Source organism: Coloeus monedula (genome assembly GCF_965178545.1).
Source record: "Coloeus monedula genome assembly, chromosome: 1".
NCBI lineage: Eukaryota > Metazoa > Chordata > Aves > Passeriformes > Corvidae > Coloeus > Coloeus monedula.
In genome coordinates this window covers 139,192,527-139,212,766 of record NC_138781.1, presented here as the reverse complement: position 1 = coordinate 139,212,766, position 20,240 = coordinate 139,192,527, and the positions used below count along the sequence as shown (strand labels likewise).

General features: G+C 40.9%; 1 protein-coding gene across 1 annotated transcript; it reads left to right on the top strand.

Moving 5' to 3' along the window:
• The first annotated feature begins 3 nt into the window (after positions 1-3).
• SLC25A32 (solute carrier family 25 member 32) lies at positions 4-20,176 on the top strand. The gene is made up of 7 exons (XM_082302684.1): positions 4-182; positions 4,336-4,486; positions 7,162-7,247; positions 8,460-8,620; positions 14,639-14,752; positions 15,318-15,463; positions 16,947-20,176. The coding sequence occupies exons 1-7, from the start codon at positions 26-28 to the stop codon at positions 17,080-17,082; spliced, it is 951 nt and encodes a 316-aa protein (XP_082158810.1). The 5' UTR covers positions 4-25; the 3' UTR covers positions 17,083-20,176.
• Positions 20,177-20,240: the final 64 nt, after the last annotated feature.

Sequence of the window (20,240 nt, the reverse complement as noted above, 5' to 3'; positions counted from 1 at the left end):
CCCGCGCCTGCGCGCGCGGCCGGCCATGGGTGGCGCGGGCCCCGCGTGTGCGGCGCGCGAGCCGCCGGCGCGCTCCGTGCTGCGGCACGTGCGGCTGGAGAACCTGGCGGCGGGAGTGAGCGGCGGCGTCCTGTCCACCCTGGTGCTGCACCCGCTGGACCTCGTCAAGATCCGCTTCGCAGGTGAGGCCGGACCGGCCGCCCCCCCGCCGTCCTGAGCTAAAGACGCACCGACGTGCCCGAGCTCGCCGTGCCCGGCCGGGACCTGCCGGGCTTTTTGCCCGAAGCCCGCGCTGCTCTGCCCGACCCCGTGTGCGGCTGCAGCAGCGCGGGTGCCGGCGGGGCAGCCCCGCGGCTTGGAATAAACTGGCCGTAAGCCGAAAGGGACGGTCTCCGATTCTCTTCCCTGCTATCCCAGAGCTTTTTCTTATCACTTCTAGGGACTGTAAAATGTGCTGTGTGCCACGAACTGTTTGCAGGTAGATTCGAGAGCTGGCCAGCCTCCTCCCCCGCTTTCATGACCACCAGTGCCAGGGGACACCGGAGGACTGCCTGCTTTTAACGTTCAAAGTTCATCTTTATTCCACAGATTTTCAACACTCAGAGCATAAGGCTAGCTTTGGAATAACCTTGGTTATTAACAGTAGTGTTATTGTTTCGCAGAAAACTCTTAACTAGTTTGTTTTTCCACAGGGAAACATGACGACTTCTCTTGACTTTTCTGCTAATTTGAGAAACTTGTCCACCATTTATCATACTGTCTTTTAGAGACATTGAACCATTTTACTATATCTTTGGATTCTTTTCTTAAGTAAATACGTGGGTGTTTTAAGATCTCAAAACCAAACCAAAAAATCAGAGAGACATTTTACAAAATTTAAAACGTTGAATGTCCTTGTTGGACGCATCCTGGGCTGCATTGTGAAAAGCATAGCCAGCAGAAGTGTTCTTTTCTCTCTATTTTCCATTTGTAAGACTATGTTGGAAGTACTGTGTCTAGTTTGGGGCTCTCCGGGACAAGAAAGGAAGACAGTTACAGTGGTGTGACTTCAGTGGAGGACACCAGACTGGTGAAGGGGCTGGAGCACATGGCACAGGAGAACAGGCTGACAGAACAGGATCGGTTTGGCCTCAGAAAGGAAAGGCTGAGGGGAGCTAAAATTGCAGTCTGTGACAATGTTATTGGAAAACACAGAGAAGGTAAAGCCAGATTCTTCTTGGAGATAGTTCATAGGCCAGAAAGGAACAGGCACAAGCATAAACATGGAAAATTCCAGTTATTTTTCTGTGAGAGTAGTCAAATACTGGAAAAGGTTGCCCAGGGGCTGTAATCTCTTCAGCCATGGAAACATTCAGGAGTCAACTGGTCATGTCCCTAGGTAACCACATCTAATTAGATCTGGTTTTAGTACGTTTGGATTAGGTGGCTTTTGGAGGTCACGTACTTTCACATGCTTGTTTGGGTTGAAAATAACAGTTCCTACGTTTTGTCTTCAACCAGGGAATAGGAGCTGATATCAGAAATGGATGTTGTGAAGATTCTTGGCAGCATCATTGACAGAAAGACTTGCATTCATGTCTCTGATTTCCCATGTTGTTTAATATGTTTATAAACTTGATCTAGTGGCTGTATGGCAAAAAAAATTGAGAAATGTCTTTGGGAAAGGTCTAGCAGCACTCATTCAGGAGGAAGAAAAGAGGTGTTTGTGTTCTAGTTTTGAGTGGTTGTCTAGGTGCTGAGGCCTTGTCACACTGTGCTCATCAAAAGCATTTTGTCTTTAATGCTGAAGTCTGTCACAATGTGCAGTACCGGACACAAAGTGCAAGGGGAATGAATAATAAATGTGTCACTGAACAGAAAATGCCTGTTTACCAGGGTTAATTTTGATGGGGACACGAAAGCTACAGTCATTGTAAAACTTGGAGATCAATTTTCAGTACAATTGCAGTCTAGCCATACGTCTGTATTAAGAATGAAAGCCGCTGCTATGTTGGCATCATAGAGTAATTTAGGTCCAAAGAGAGCTAAGGAGTTCACCCTCTACTCAGATAACCTCTGCTTAGATCAGTTTGCTCAGTCATGTGTGCTGGAGTTTTGAGTAGTGCCAAAGATGCTCTTCAGGCAGCTCGTTCAAGTATTTGGCCTCTCTGCTGGATAAAAGTTCTGGTCAGAATTCCCTGTGTTTCAGCTTGTGTCTGTTACCTCTTGTCATCTCACCATGCACCATATCACATGTTGTCAGTAATCAACTTACTCCCTTGCTGTTACAGTAGGAGCAATAGTAGTTACCACTCCAAGTTTGGTGGACATCCACGTTCTACATGATCTGTCAAACAAAAACTTGTGTGTTTTCTATATTTTTGAAGTGGCATTTTTTGAATATTTGGACAACCAGCTAACCAATTAGGTTATTAGGTGGGAGAAGAAACCTTTGAGTATTCTGGTAAAAACTGACTTGGGAATCAGTAAGATATGACCCATTGCTTTATAGAACATTTTAAAGAGAAAATTTGAATTTAAGAGTTGTTACTTGGGACTTGTCTAAACAACTTAGAGAAACATGTTGTCAAGGATCCCATTCATATCACTTGACATATGATGCAAAATTGCTGGAGTGCTAAAAAGAAGAGACAGAAAACTTCAAATCTGCTTCTCATCAAAAATGCACGAAAGTGCATTTGTTTAGCCCTGACAGATTGATAGGAACTTTCCTCTTACTGAGCTAAGGAATTATTTTTTTGTTTCTTTCCAACCCCCCCCCCCCCCCCTTTTTTTTCCTAAGTTCTTGAACTCCAGGCTGTAGCAGGTTTGGTTCTGTAACTGGGCGGAAACACCAATTCAGTGTAGTGGTTTCATCCAAAATACTCATTACTGTTTACCTTCTGTGAGATAAGAATTAGGAGAAACGCAAAGCAGGCACCAACTTGAAAGAATATAAAAAAGTTTATTAACAGACGTAAAAGAGGAAAAAAAAATTATACCACATGTTCAGAACTCTCCTCCTCCCCCCACCTTCCTCCCTTCTCCCACTGACAATATAAAAAGACAACCCTTAGGATGTTCAGTCTGTTTACCACTTCCATAATAACCTTGTTCAGTCCATTTAGAAGGAGAAGTCTCTTCTTGCTCGTGCTATGGAAACAGTATCACAACGAGCCAGCCGCCCACTTCCAAATAACTCTGTTCAGTCCATTTAGGAAGAGGAGTCTCTCTTCTCGCCATGTGAGTCACTTCCCCCAACTTGCAGCTTTTCCCACAACTGCTTTCGAGGGTCCACTCTTGAAGGTTTTTGGGGTACAATTTTAAGGTTGAGCCGTTCAGCAACAAAAGTTCTCTTCACCCATCTCTGGGAGCATTTCATCTCTAAGAACAGAGGCCCTTTTCCTTCCCTGGGAGCAAAGGGTCTTCCTCATCTTCATCTTTAGGACTATCTCTGGGAGCATCTCTAGGAACTGAGGTTTTCTCCTTTCCCGTTTGGAGCAAAAGTCCTCATCTGGTCCATCTCTCCCTGTCCAAACTTCTCATGAAATTACAGCTGCTTCAGCATCTGCCTATCTCAGTGCAGGTGCTTTTGCTTACGAGTTGAACACTCCACCCCCCATATCTTCATGAAATTACAACGGGTACTCTGATATATCATAGCTTCCCAGCAGACTTTCAGCTTTAAGCATCTCCTCTTTCTCTTCCCTCAGGTTTTCAGCTCTTCACAACACTAAAAGGGTTAATCTCACCTCGGCCTTGCAGCTGCAATGTGGTTTATCGCAGTGGAGAGGGGGGAGAGCCGAGCCGCTCCAGCTGCCCACAGCAGTGCTGAGGGGGGGGGGGGGTTCCACGGCTGGAACAGGTCCATGGCTCCAGGATGGCCGTGGCCCGGCCCGGCCTGGCCCAAGCAGGGGCTGGGCCCACTGGCCCCCACACGGGGCCCGCAGCCACCTGTGCCAGCACGGGAAATGAAACAGAGCTTGGGGGGGGGGTTTGTCTATTCTTAAGTGTGGATCACAGAGGCGGTCACAATTTTAAGTGGCTTAAAGAATTGTCCATATTCAAACTGGCCAGCTGATAGGTTCTATCAGATCATGGGGGAAGCTGTAAGCACTCCTTTGCAAGAACATCACTTCCGAGACTATGGTAGCTAACCCATGACACAGGCTTATAAAGCTATAAACCTCAACTCTTGCATACTTGTGAAATAATCCTTTTGTAACACAGTTGATCAGCTAGGTTTCGTGTTCATTTGTAGCTTGCTTTGGGCTTCTGTGTTGGCTTGGATGCAGTTAAATTTTATGCTTCCTGAAACGTTTTCCAGTATAATTTCTTTCTTTCTTTCTTTTGTAGTGAGCGATGGATTGGAGCTGAGGCCAAAGTACAATGGGATTCTCCACTGTATGACCACTGTCTGGAAGCATGAAGGACTACGAGGCTTGTATCAAGGGGTAACTCCAAACATGGTGGGAGCAGGGGCTTCCTGGGGACTTTACTTTTTCTTGTAAGTAGAACTGTAAAGTGTGTCATGCCCTGCACGATGTAGTGTTCGGATATACATTGCATCTTCTTTGTGGGTGTAGTGGTTTTGGTTCAAAGTATTCATTACTTACTCATTTTCTTTCTGTGAGATAAGAATTAGGAGAAAAGCAAAGCAGGCACAAACCTTAAACAGTTGCAGTACAATGAAAGAGTTTTATTACTAATAGAATTAAAAGTAAAGAGACAATAACAAAACAAAATTAAAGCAAATCCCCCCCCAGCACTTCTCTCCTTTTACCTAGCTCACACAAGGGATAACAGAACATGGGATGTTAGTCAGCGTTCCAGTTCTTGAAAAGTCTCTCTCTTACGCTTAAGGGAAAAAAGGGTTTTTCCTTCAGTTGCACGTGGTTCCCAAACTGCCACCAACAGCAGATCCGCCCGGAAACAATCAATCTGCTGTGTGTAGAACATCTCTCCCATGAAAAATCTCACAGTTCCTTCACACTGCAAAACATGGGCCATCACATGGGGTTATTCATCTTTTTAAGGATAAGTTCTTTTGGCCTGCACACAAAGGCTCTTCTTCGCCACAAGTCTCTAACAGCCTCTTACTACTATAAAGCCTGGCATCGGCATTCTTCACAATCTTCACAGGCACACGAAGATACTCCATCCCCCCATGTTCTTCAAATGGATTAAAGAGACAAACAGTTTGTGGTATTACAGTTTCTTACCACGGCATGCAAGAGGGTTTCTTTTAAGCTGCGCGCCAGAATCGCGGCACCGCCCTCTTTTCTCCCATCGCCATTTCCAGCTCCGTCCCACGTGACTCACTTCTCTTTCTCTCTGACTCTGACACCGCCATGCTGAAGGGTGTCCTTGTTCAGCCTTTACGGTGGGGAAAGCCTCGCTCCCTTTGTGCTGCTGGCTGCGTGGTGTCTTCTTCAGTTCAGCACGAAGTGTGCTGGCTGCAGACAGGAGGCTCTGCCGGCTCCCGTTGACTCCGCTGGCTCCACATGGAGAGGAGAGGGACCCGCCGGTCCCCAGAAGCCGCGCTGGATGGGTTTAGCTGTGAGCAGTCCATGGCTGGTTTTAGCTGCCTGTGGCTCTGAGGCAGTCCCCCCCAGCCACCCAGGGTCCGTGCCACAGCGTTGGGAAAGGGGGAAAGGGGCAGTGGCCCCGGCCTGGCCCGGCGGGGCCGGGAGGCTCCAGAGCCCCCACCTCCCAGCAGGCGAGCTCCGACCAAAGGGGAAGTCCCGCCTTTCTGTGCAGTTTAAATATGTAAATTGTGAGAAGCGTAATTGGTCTTAAAGACTGTCCATCAACTCAGGGTCAACCCAATACAGTGGGGTATAAAAATGTGCTAAGTGACTTACAAACTTGTGATTCTCTTAGCTAGTCCATGTCTGTTACCCTTTATTATGGTTTACTGTTTTAGAATTTAAGCAGTTTGAGTCAGAGACCTGTTCCTTTGTCGGGTATTACCGCAGGCCTGGTTCCTGTGGTATATCACTGTGTCCTGCAGCCATAGGGAGGAGGAGGAGAGAAGATCCAGCAGGCAGGAGTTGTGCAGCAAGATTGATTTAATTATTTTACAGATTCTTTTATAGACTTTTTTCTTCATAGTCTAATTGGACAAAGGACCAGCCACCCCTTGGGGGTGATTGGCTAAAATCCTAAAGCATCCATTGTCAAAATATTTTCTACTACACCATAAACAAGATTTTTCAAGGTTGCAGGTGGTTTGGTTGTTTACATAACTGCTACCTCTTCTGCGTGAGAGAAAAGTCTCTCACGGACTTAGAAAATAGCAAGAAAATCCTTGCTAGCAGCATTTTTGTATCTACAGTCGGGTACAGTGCATTCCCTTGATGCTGTGAAAGTACTATGGAACTTGAGAGGTGGTGATATTACCCATAAAGAATCCTCTAAAAGTGCCAATACACTGTGGTTAAAACCTCTCAAAAAGCAAGAACCTAAATTGATTTCCTAAGAATTAAAGAACATGACGTTTTCTACTAAAAACTAAATGTTTGATTTTTAATCATTTTAGTGACAATTCTTTCATTGTTTTTGTCTGTTGATGGACTTTGCTTATAAAGCCCATTTGTTAGTATTCTACTTTATTAATTCTGTTACTGGGACTTAATTTACTGCTTATCCCTATTAATTGAAACATTTTAGGGATCAGTTAGTTGGTATGCCTATGCAAAGCTCACATGTCAGTTGTATAGACTGTTATTGTTGTGCTTCAGTCCTTAAGCTTTGCTGTAGATTCCTATTGACAGTTCATCTTCTGTTGACCATTTCTTAATCCACAAAGATTGCAAACGGGATCAAGAGAAGAAAGCTCAGTGGATTTCTGAGCTAGAGGGTAGATACCTAGCACTGTGGCTCCCAATAAAAAAAGAGTTCCTTTAAAAGCTAATTCTTGCTATCTGGTAATTTTCAAGATGCAGTCCCAGCGATACTGACAGCTTAATAATGCAACTTAAATATATATTACCATAGTTCACTTTAAAGACCTAACTGCTCAGAGATCAATTAATCAATTAAACAAAGATAGTTTGGATACCTTTTCTTCAAAGGCTGTGTAGCACCATGATCTTAAGTCAGGTATGTCGTTCTGGGCTTGGGTTTTTTGTGATGTAGGTCTGTTTTCACCTTTACTAAATTGTGTTTTACGTTTTCCAGTTACAATGCCATCAAAGCTTACAAGAAGGAAGGGAAGATGGAAAGTCTCAGTGCAAGCGAACACCTAGTGTCAGCTGCAGAGGCTGGTGAGTTTAAATGCAAAGACTAATGTTCATTTCTAGCGTTTCCATATACTGCTAGCTGCCTTTCTGTGTCAGTGCACCTTTTTCTTAAAGTGGTAAGTGTAAGTGTTCCAGCCCAAATGCAGTCATTTATTGTCTGTACATAAAATGATGATGTCTAGCACATATAGGTCACTGTGGTCCTCAGTTTTGTGCAGAATTAGCAGTTGTCAAAATTTCTTCTGTCCTTGTTTTCATTCTGTTTAAGTGTTTTCCATATTTAGTGCTATACTGGGTCCCAAAATGTAACTATAGAAATCTGCTGCTGTCAGATTGTTAACTTGTTAAATGTTTAACACTTGAACCTGAAAAGGAGAAGGCCTGTTGAATTATGGAATGGTTTGGGTTGGAAGGGACCTTAAAAATAATCTAGTTCCAACCCCCTGTCATGGGCAGGATCACCTTTCACTAGACCAGGTTGATCAAAGCCCCATCCAGCCTGGCCTTGAACACTTCCAGAGATGGGGCATCCACAGCTTCTCTGGGCAAACTGTTCCGATGTCTCTCCACCCTCACAGTAAAGAATTTCTGCCTAATATCTAATCTAAACCTACTCTCTTTCAGTTTGAAGCCATCCACCCTTGTCTGTCACTACATGCTGTACAGGCAATTCAGAAGACTTTTTATTAGGATTTTGAAGCATTCATTTAATGTTGAAATATAAGGCATGTTGTTTGACATGATAAATAGTAATGGATTCTGTTACAATGGTATCTTCAGTAACCTATAAAGCTATAGCAGGTTGTTGCTATTAATTTGTCAATATTATTAAGCAAATTTCTCGTCACAGAGGTGTCCATTAAATTTTGAATTATTGTATACTGAAGAATAACTCGGATAGTCAGTGCTACATTAAGAAATTTCCTATATACAACAGATTGTACTACTAACTCTGCAAAGGTAAAGCAAGAAAGGGGCTGTCCTAGGAATATGCAAAAATACATGCGTTCTGCAAAAGTACCCCCAGCAGGAGTAAATTGGACTTGATTGTGAGCTTTGAAGGGAGAGAGAGGGAGCAATGGAGGGCATAAACTTTCCCTGTTTTAAACAATATGAGTACACTGGTAGGAAAGGTAGTTTTATCATTGTAGAAGCCTGTGTTACACTGGACTGAAAAAACTGGATAAAGCTTTTGGAGTTGGCATAACAGTCAGTGTAACTTCTGTCTGTTCTCAGGAGCCATGACTCTCTGCATTACAAACCCAATATGGGTAACAAAGACTCGACTTGTGCTACAATATAACGCTGGCGTGGATCCATCCAAGCGGCAGTACAGAGGAATGTGTGATGCTCTCATAAAGATATACAAGACAGAGGGCATACGTGGCTTATATAAGGTAACCACACTTAAGAAAAATTCCAGGATTGCCTGGCACCACTCAGTAGCATGGTGAGACTTGTAAATATTTGTCTACAAAAATAAAAAAAATTATAATAGCTCACTTTTATTCTGTGAGTCTTTCCCACTGAAGAACTGCAGCAAAAAGGCTTAATCAGAAGAAAAGCCATTATACTGTTGAAATATAGGAGATCCTGAGGAATACAATGTAAGCTTTATGTATGACTAAATCGTCTTCTGTTGGGTGATAGGAGAGTAAACTATAAAATGCTTTTTAATTTTTTTGAGTCTTCCTATAATTAGAATTTGGATAAGCAGGGCAGCAGTAACGTAACCTGTGTTGTTGGTAGTACTTCCTTCCATTTTATCCCTTATCTCTGTATTTCTAACATCTTCTGGAAGATAACATGACTAAAGTGCTTGCTAATTTTTTCTTCCGCAATGGAAAGTTTCACAACTGCTTATTTTCCCTCTGGTTATTGATGTCATTAATCTGTCAGGTCTAGATACATTAAATTTGCAGACTTCTAAATATGGTCTGCATATGTGTGGGTTTTTTGTTCCCTTTAATTTAGAGAAACATGGCAACTGGATTTAGACTTTTTGCCTCCTCCTCCCTTCAGGTCATGACATCAAGATGCATTCATCAGTGCCTGGAAGTTGTGAAGAAACCTATTTTAATTCAGTCTGGCTCCTCTCCTGCAAGTAATGCTGCAGAATCATAGAATCATAGAATGGCTTGGAAGGGATGTTAAAGATGATCCAGTTCCAATCCCCCTGCCATGGGCAGGGACACCTTCCACTAGACCAGGCTGCTCAGAGCCTCATCCAGCCTGGCCTTGAACACTGCCAGGGATAGGGAAGAAGACCACTTTCTCTTAGAAATTGTCCTGATTACTGAACATTAGCTTCTTTTATTTTCAGTGAAAAACGTGATCTCCCTTGTGCTGTAAGACTTGTGTGCTTCATGGCAATGAATGCCAAATTCTAACACCGGGAACAAGGCACCTTACTTATTCCTACATTGAAATTGTCAGGATTTCTGATTTGCCTGCCAGGATGTCTGCTCTGTTCCATCTCTAATTTCTTGTTCTAATTTCTAAGTTTCTAAGTTCTGTTTCTAAGTTCTAATTTCTTGGATCTGTTAGGTTTTAAGATGTCCTTCCACCCTTCTTCTCAGATTATTCATGCATGTAGCATGTGTTGCCTTTGGCACTAGACACTTCTTTGTAGTGTTAATCTGCAAGTGTGGGACTAAACCAGCTACTTCCTTTGAAAGAGCAAATTATTTGCTTAAATCTGCAAAGAAGGTGACCTAAATAGGTCCTGAGTGACCTACATAAGTATGCATACTGAGCAACTTCCATTTGACGTCAGGACTCTCTCAACCTTGTCTGTACTGGGGGAAAAGGCACCTCTTCAGTCGGCTCTTTGACTTGTACATACTTTAGCCTTCCTCCATTTCCGTGTTTGGGGGAGTTTTTATTTTTCTTGCTCTGCTTGAAATCGCACAGCTAAAGCTTTGTTAATTGCCCTGAGTCACAGGAGCTGTAGTACACACAAATGTCTTCTTTTCCCTCATAGTCTTCATTTTAGATAGCATTCCTTACAGCAAATACGGGGATCTCAGATAGTACCACCTTTTCGCAAATAAGGGGATCTCAGCTAGAACAACTGTCTCAGATAGAATTGGAAATAAAATCTGGAAGGAGGTTTTTTCTGTTTGAGATCTGTCTTCTGAAGAATGGTATTTCTGACCAAGCAGTTTGGTATTGCTCTTTATTGCACAGTCCTTTGAAGCACGAGACTGGTAAAGTCAGGATACATCAATCTTTCTAGCAGGGATCAAAGCTGTCTTTATTAGCTCTGCTGGGTCTTGATTGTTCATTAAATACAGTTCATCTGAATCTGGGTTCCTCAGTAAGTTGTTCCTCTTGAACTTGGCCTGGTTTTGAAAAGGCAGAAGTCTCCTTCACTCATTATCCCCGTAATCATCCAGTCAGTGATCTTCCACACCTTCCATCCATTAGGATTTGTCTTTTGGCCTCCATCCCCCAGATGACTGGGGACAGAGCTGCTCTGCTGCACACTGGGCTGAATTAAAAAACAGCTTGGAGTTATGTACTTTGAACACACCTATGGATCTGTTGGAGACCTGAGCTCTAAAAATTACTTTGCTGTTAAGTTGAATGTCATGCAACCATCTTCATGTTACAAGTGCTGTGTTCTTTTCAATCATAAGGTAGGAAAGACAAAACATGGTAAAATAATTATAACATTGTAGGATTGGTGCTTTTAGGAAAACATAAAATACATCTGAGCTATTGAGAAACTGTTAGATGTATAGTCTAAAGCGACTGACTACTAAGACGTCAGTCAGGAATGCAGCTAGCATCCTTCATGGCCTCCATATTTCTGTATGTGCTTTTTTTGTTCTCTTTTAGTGATGATATAGAAGCAGCAGTTGGAAATAGAGCAATGTTTAATAAACGACAGTAAAATATACAGGAAATGCAGAAAATTTAAAGAGATTAAAGTCCAGGTGCATCAAGACTGAGAATAATAATGTATGCTGACAAAAACAAAAGTCATAGCAGTAATGTGTGCTTGTTACCAAGTGAAATATATTTAGACACTTATGTGTTGTCATTTCACCCTTGGTAGGCAAGATTCTATGGAGAGTAAAGTACTTTTTCTGGTCCCTTAGTGGCTAAGGCACCGAGTTCTCTTTATTTTGCAATGCTTTTGCTTATGTAATTTTTCTTCTTATAAATATGAAGCTTGTAAGGTTTGTGTATCTTTGTACTTGAATGTAGCAAAATCCATTGAGATTTGGCCATCTTGATTTTAACTTAAGTTGCAGGCTCTACAGAGAGACATAAGTAGCTTTCACATAAAAGATGGTAACATTTTTCACCATGAAGGAATCAAGATGATAATGGCAACTTCAGTGTCTTGTCTGCACGAGTTGTTGAAGCAGGGCACTCAGTTAGTACAGGTCTTTGACATACTGAGAGACCAAATGAAGGCAACACTGAAGAGATTACAAGGGGTATTTGCTGCATTCTTCTGAAACATATAGCAGAGGCTGCTCTGGCTTGAGTGCTGTCAGGCAGCGATGTGAGTACCACATCACCAAATGAACCTTGTTCCTTTCTTTACTAAGAAGCACAGGCTTTCCAGTGTGTACATGTGCCTGTGTTTCTTTTTATTGTGATGTGTAACCTTTGAAACACTAACCAACAGGACATTTTCCTCTTGTCACAGATTTTCAGCACTTAAAACTCTTTAAGCCAACTTTAAAATACTTCTTTATTCCCACTGTCTGCTGCTCAGAATTATATGTTTTACCATTTAAATTTCTAATTACATATTTAATTCTGTCTATTGTTCTAGTCCTTTAAAAGAGAACTCAAACAGGACTTCTTTGAGAAACCGTTCATTTTGTCAAGCCCTCATGGCAAAAATCTCCTAAAGGTGTATTTCGAATATTAAAGTAAAAAATAACAAGAAATACATGAAGTTAAATTATTTTAAAATTTATCTTTACAGTCATATTATAGATCAAATAAATATTAAATTCTGTCAAATTTTGTGGCAAGAAGGAATTTTGTATTAAATTATTCTAAGAACAAGAAAATAGAATATGTTTCAAAAACTTCCTCAGCCGAGAAACTTCAGTGCTGCGAAGAAATCAGTTTTGCTTTGAAACATTTTTCCATAAGAATACATTGTTTTCTATGACCAATAGAAGCCTGGATCAGCTCTTATTTTACTGAGGCACGTTGGCTGACAGTCACCTCACTCCGTTCTTGCACTTTTTAATATTGGCCCAACATTAAAAGTCCCTTAGTCTTTGGAAGCTTTTTTCATCAGCACAAGACTTAAAGCATGCTGGTATTTATTTATGAAGTATCAATCAGTAGATGCTTTAGGACTCTTGGGTACAAGTTATCCAAATCTTCTGGCTTAAGTTTAAAAGTTTAGCCCTCTTAAAGGTTGTTCAACATTCTTCTTTTGTTGGCAGGGAAAATGTTGCCTCATTCTTCTATGATATAAATACATCATTCTAATTCTTTCCAAGTGGAGAACAATTGCTTCCACTGTCCTTTAGGAGCTTTACTGTCTAATCACAGGGAAATGTTTGTGAAAATTTTCCCTGCTCTGCCCGTAAGTTTCATACTGTTCCTTTTTCTGGTGACCCAGATAATTTTTTCTTTGACATTTTTCTTTTCTCTCCACCTTCTGTTTTTATATTACTTTTATTTTCTTCTGTGATCCAGGACTTCTGAAAACCAAAGTTGTCCTTTTCCCTCTTTTGGAGCCCTTTGGCTTCAAACTTCACTTCATGCTTACAGCTGACAAAATACAGATCTGTGGTTTAATTCCACTTGTTCTCATATGGGGAAGTGTTTTTCTGGGACTTTCACTAGCCCTTAATGCATTTCATCGGTTTGTGGTCACTGATAATGAGTTCATGACCATTGTTTCCTACTGTGAGAAGAAATTTATCCTCGTTTATCAAAGAAATGCTAAAAAATCATTTCCCAAATGACTGAAATACTTAAGGAATCTGTATGTAGCATTCAGAAAGCTGATCCCTGAAGTGGTATTTTGTGTATTATCTGTGCAATTTTTATGCCTGCTGTAGTTTTAGTTGTTGGGGGTTTTTCTGCAATTAGAAGGAGTTTTATTATTTTGTCTTGTTTTAACACTATTTCAGTGGACTCCTACAGGGATCCCTCTTTTTCTCCTTCTCCAGGCATTTAATCATATACTGATAGGTCTTTATTCAACATTTTGGGCTTCCTTCTTAGTCTAACGAAGAGTTTGGCATCTGGGCACATTTTTAAATTCCTTTTTCTTGCCTGAATGGATCATAGGAAATAAAACTGTTCAGTTTTTGGGTTTGTTGATTTTTTTTTTTTTTTTTTTTTTTTTTTTGAAACTTAGGTTCTTTGAGTGCTTTTAACCACATTTTGATCACTTACTCCATTATAGTTGTCCCCCAACAGTTTGCAGCAAGCTTTTCAGTCCCTTTCTGGCCAAGATGATTAATCCCCCATTTATTCGTTTTATTCAGTGTAGGTGACCAACTCTTCAAAAAGAGGATTAGTGCTTTTCAGAACCTATGCAGCTGGCAGCTCATTGTAGTGGAGCTAATCCTGCTCTTGGGGGAACTCCTGCCTTCTCTTTCTTGTGCAGACAGTTTAGAAAGTACCTGGTTCCCCTCGTCGTTTCAACTTTTTTGAAGCTAAAGGTTGATATATTTTCATGTGTTTGGGTGTGTAAGAAAGACAGTGCTGGAGCAGCTCGCTCTCTTCTCCCACAGGGCCATGGTGTGGTGCTGGATGTGGCAGTGTCAGGTTTATGGTTGGACTTGATAATCTCAAAGGTCTTTTCCAATCAAAATGATTCTATGATTCTATATTGACACAAACATTTTTAGTGTAGAAATATATATATGTATCTCATAGATACACATTTGTACAGAGACACACATGCAAACACATACCTATCTATTTCCAGGGCTCAATCACAATAATTTTGTACCTCTGCTCCTGATGGCCCTTCTCACTGAGTTGCCAGCATCTGTCATTGCCTTACCAGTCTCAGGTGGGAGCCAAACCCCTCAGTGCCAGGTCTCTGGAAAGGGGCAGGCACTGAGCTGCACATTTGCAAGACCACAGCTTGATTTGTGATCTTGCAGTCCTAATCTGCGTTGCCAGCTTGTGCTCTGTGAGGTGGAGTCCCTGGGCCACTTGTTTTATCTCAGTGACTCAGTAGGTGACTTTAGGCTGTATGCCAGAAAAGTAGCATTTATTAAATGTTTGTGTGACGCCTGTCCTTAAGAACACCAACCCAGAACTGGCTCTGAATCAGACTGCAACAGCGACAGCTGTGCGGGCACAGTCTGTACACTGAGGGAGGACAAATGTAGATGTGTGAGCTGTGTTCTGTTAAGGTGTTTAGGTTTTGTGCATTGCCCTTTAACCTTGTTTTATCCTTTTTTTAGGGATTTGTGCCTGGTCTGTTTGGAACATCACATGGAGCACTGCAGTTCATGGCCTATGAGGATTTGAAAGAGAGATACAACAAGTACAGAAACAGAGTATCAGATACAAAATTGGTATGGTGCTGGAGAAAAAAAAGTGTTGTGGCATATGAATAAATAGAAGTTGATTCCATTTGCTGGGTTATACAGCAGCCAAATGTACAAATGATACATTAATTATGATACATTAATTGAAATGCAGACTATATTGAAGGGAATAATACTTTCTCACCTTTTAGGAACAAGCAGCTGGTTTTCACTGTTTTTGAAAACCAACTTCTTATTGTGGCAAGTGTTTTGAGAATTTTAGAGGGAGGGATGAGAGTTTTCTCTTGCTTTGTGGAACCAGAGGGTATGGTACTAATCCCTGGAAAACTGGGTGCAAGTTGGGGAAAGGTAGCTACTTTTGGAAGAAGTGTTTCTCTTGATGGGAATGAGAAGGCACAACACGTGTGTTACAATCAGTTACCTGTAGCACTAATGTAATAAACATTGATGTTTCTTTCAATGTGTTGTATTGTAAGGGGGGGGGAAATCTTGAGTATTTTTAGCAGTACATTTAAAAATCAAATAAAATTTTGGTAAACTGGCTAATTTAAACCATACTTAAGGCAAGCCTGACAATTTTTGTTGCTTTTAGAACACTGTGGAATACATAATGATGGCAGCTGTATCCAAAATATTTGCTGTGTCAGCAACGTATCCCTATCAAGTTGTGCGAGCTCGTCTTCAAGACCAGCATAACACATATTCTGGGGTGTTTGATGTGATCCGCAGGACATGGAGGTAGGTGTGCAAAATTAAAAGCCTACATGTTGGAAACTGAGTTTTACAGAGTCAGAGCTACCTTTACTGGCTTCTGTGCTGACTTGCAGAACCAGTAGAGTTCAGAGCAAACAAAATGTTAGTTGTACAAAATCACACTGTGCAAGATGCCACCAACAGCAGTAAGCTGAGGACAAAGGAGGAGATAGGAGAGGGTCAATGCCCCCCTGCAGGTTTCTGTTGTTTATTCTGTCTCTCTTCTCCAGCAAATTTCACAGGCTAAAAAATAACATTGATATGGCAGGTTTGGGACACTAAATGAAGTCTCACTTGGGCTGTTTTAGCTTTTCCCATAGGACAGGAGCATTGTGCTTCTGGGAGTTGTGGCTAATCCAAATTCCAGGCAAGGTGAAGTGAGCTAGCCAGAGCTGATTATACTGATGTCCCTGGGTTACCCTGGGGCCTGACTGCTTTTGTAGTCTAGTCCCAGCTTCCTGTAGGACCTTGAGAGACCTGTGACCTCACACCTATTCATATCTTCTCACAAACCTTCCCTGAGCTCCACAGTGCAGGGGAGAGTTTTCACACAGAACTGTGTCATTACTAAGGGTGGCCACCTCTGCATGTGCGTCCTGTGCTTTCCTTGCTCTGGGCAGTGCTTCTGGGTTGCAGCATATTGCTGGAGAGATGGGAATGGAGTCGTGGGCTATGAAGAGGTGCCAGCTGAATGAATGGCTGAGGCTGTGTTGTTCCAGGAGCACCCCTGGTTCAGAGGCAGTTACGACCATTTCAGCTGGAGGCAGTTCAGAGCAAAAATAGCTCTGATGTCTCAGTGCTGTGCCCTTCAGTGCTGCAGTCTACAGGAAGGCTTATTAGTTCTGATAAAGTGTAATACAGCTGTTCTGGGGCCACTACTGTGCTCATGATGAAACAAATGCACCTTAGGGAGGGTAGTATAAACCACACCCAAGCACTTCCCAGGATCTCTGTTTACTCATCATTCCAGGTGTCCTAAGCCTGTGAAGCCTGCAACTAAGGAGCTAAGATTTTAATGTCTCTGAAACTTTTTAACAGCCCTAGCATGAACACTGATTCAAATTGGGACAAGTTAGATTCTCATTTATTGGCAAATAGAACCAAAATTCTGGAGAGGGTGCTTAAATTCTCAAAAAATGAATGCTGACTTTCCTTAGCTTTACAAGAACTTTACAAAGTTCTTGTAGCATGAAGAAAGATAGTAAATTGCCTTCTACTTAGACAATACCCACAAAAAACCACTCAAAGCCTAGGCTAAATAACTGATATTATAATACTATTATATGTTCACGAGAAAAAGGATGGGTTAATACTCGATGCACTTTAATCACTGTCTAAGATTGTCATTTGTAACCTGAAGTGAATCTCTCAATGGGAGTGAGAGAAATAAAATGCCAGCCTTTGGTTTATGTCTGATTTTTTCTATTAAAAGACATTAATTAAAACCGAATTTTTTTTGTCTTTAAAGGAAAGAAGGTATTCCTGGATTTTACAAAGGAATTATACCCAATGTGATCAGAGTGACTCCTGCCTGCTGTATTACCTTTGTAGTTTACGAAAATGTGTCTGGCTTTTTACTTGGTTTTAGAAAAGAAAGTAATTAAAGGTATGAACTTGTGTTCCTAGGAAGGAATCTATCCTTTATTTTTTATATTTATGATCTGGGAGAAATTTAGTTCAGCAGTCTTCTTTGACACTGTGAACTGATCTGGTATTTTGAGGAAAGAATGTAGAGACAGTGAAACCCTGCCAACATCTCTCCTGTTGAGTGTTCCTGCATTGCTGCCTTCCTCCCTGAATCAGCTGTGTCTGCTTGAAACAGATGTCTGCAACTGTGAAATAATAGTGCTGTGACTGCACAGCAATTCCATTCATCCTGGCCTGCCTGGAATAACCCTCTGAGCAGTTTCAGCAAGTCTCAAGATGACAGTTGGTGAGATTTTGCTCCTGCACAGGTGGAAAACTTCATATGAAAGCAACTCTGGAGCATGTTAAAACTTTCCTAAGTCTCTGAGTATCATTAAAACAAGGAATGTCATCTGAAGCCACCTCTGTGTTATTTGTCAGATTTTAGGATATGGAATGCTCCAGCCTCCATTGCTCATCCAACACAAAAATGCTGCCTCAGTGGGGTGCAATTTGGAAACCGAAATTGTTTTTTAAAACAGCTGTCCATTCTTGGGTTTGAAGAATTGCAAGTCTGATGAAACTCAGTTCTTGTCTCATACCAGGACAGACTTGCATTGTGGTTTTTGACTTGATTGTAGCACCAGACTGACATATGCTGTGTGCATTGCTGGCCACTTAATTACTTTTCTTTTTCTTCCATTCTCTCTTCCATTCTCTCTCCATCTCTCTCTATGCCAGAGTGTCTCCATTAATGATACATCTGACCAAATATTACTAAGTAAATGCATATTTGAAAGCGGGCTTACATTTTAAAAATGAGGATTTTTTTTCTAGTAATCCCAGAGTGATGCAGTGTTCAAACCAGTGTAATAACAAATAGGACCAAATACTTACTTTCAAGAATATTCTCTGGAAAAAGAAGTTTCTAGTCTAAAAAAATCCTGTGCACAGGACTTTATTCAAAAAAACCAGAACAATCCATTAATGTCTTCTGATTTGGTTTAAGGAAAAGATTGTTAATATATTGATTGCTAACTTAATGATAAATTATAGTCCATCTCAGTATATTTGTATAATAATTATGTTTTTTTCCATACCAATAATTGCCATCAAGGATATGTACTTTTTAGAGTTCTGGGTTTGATGGTTTTGGGTTTTTTTAGTTCTCTAAGAAAATACATTACTGACCATAACATCTGCCTTCTGCTCTTGGTAAGAAGATATTAAGTGGTATCTAGAAAGTATCATTTAACTAGGAAATAAATTAGCAAAGTCTATTCGACAGGTAGTTTCATAGGGAGCAGAATAATCACTTAGAGAAGTTTCCTGTTTACCAGACCAACCTAAAGCAGAAAGAACAATTTTTAATAAAAACTTGACTGATTAGGGGATTGGTTTAAATTTTAAATTAAAATCTGGAAAGCTACAGACACTACTCAGTATTTTGAATCCTCATTCGGCAATCCGCTTGCTTGTTTTTGTAGATACTATTGCCACATACCACATTTTGGGTATAACTAACTTTATTAATAATTTACACTTTCTCTTCCACAATCCCATCCCCTCTACTGATACAGTTGATAATCTCATCAGAAATAATAATCTCATCTGGGGCCTGTATGGCTGGCTTTGGTTTTTATTAAGGAAGGTTTGCGTGTATTTAGCTGAAGATAAATTTACTGGAAGTTTACCATGTATATTATGTAGATCCATAACAGCAACTTCTTCTGCCTTTGGAGGGTACTTCCTTGGGTTTGGGTGTTTTGTGGTACACAGAATGAATTTAATGGAACACTGAGTTAACTCTGCCACCCAGGGTCCAAAATATATTGTGAAGACAAATGCAAAAAGTATAAAAGAAAAAAAGCTGTGCACATACTACCCTGGATTAGTGTGCTCTAGGCCCAGAACAGCTTACTTGTGCTTCAGGATAAATGCAGACTGCGAGCATGGGCACAATCACTTACTGTATGTTAACTGACTTTCTGTAAATTCACACCATAGCTCAGTTCATAGTAACTTGTTTGTGTTCAGATACCTTAAAACCATCGTCCAAGCCAGTGAAAACATTACAGTTCTTCAGAGACAGAATACCAGCTGTGTAGCTTGCTGGCTTGCAGCAAATCTCACACACAGTCTTGCAGTTGGGCAAGCCCAAGTGCTCCCCTCACTGCAGGTGTGCTGCCCTGGTATCTGCAACAACAGCTACCAACAAGAGCTACCAAGCTGAGAGATGCCTGGGGGAGATGTTACAGCCTGTTCAGAAAAGAAGATGAGATTTAATCCTAAATAGCTGAAATAAATTCATTATCTCAGATTTATTGAGTTTTTTTTCCTTTTAATTTCTGGGAAGAATGGAGATTTTTGCATGTTGTACATGCTTTTCATGGGGTTTTTATTTCATTAATGTAAAATTGATTTTGTAATACAAACATGATTATGGTTTCTTTTTATAAAGTGTACAGTTTTAAAAAATATTTGAGTATATCTCTTGCAGCATTTGAAAAAAAATACTTAAAACACTGAAGCTAATGGTCTGTTGGAATGATTGCTGTTGTCACTTGTCAAACAGCTGTGACATCATTGTTTCACTTTACCAGTTCCCTTTTTTGAAAGCCTAGGCATTTGAACCTGCCTTATTTCTGTATCTTCTAAACTATTAACATATCTAGCTTTTAACCAATACCAAAGTGGTTCTATATATATGAAAGGCTAAATCCAGGAGAATTATTTTATTGGAGCAATGAAATTAAGTGCTGTAAGTGTAAAATTATTTTGTGTCTGCATCTTAGTAGCGGAGACCAGTCATAGGTGTTACACTGAAATCCATTCTATCAAGAAGCAAGCAAGGGGAGCTTAGATAGTCTGGTTTTGCTCAGTTGTTCATAGTGAGGTATTTAACATTTACCACATTGTCTAGTCACAGTTAAGTCACCAGGAGTTTGTTGAGAGCCAAGACTGTAACAGCAGTGCATCCTATTCTGCAGTCAGGTTTACAGGAGTGAATTTTATGTATGTTTTCCGAAGGCTAAAGCCAACACCTGATTTTACTTTCTTAGAACTTTATCTCTAAAGCCTTCTAATAAAATCGTGTATCATAACACTGTGTAAAATACCTTAAGCAGATTAATGA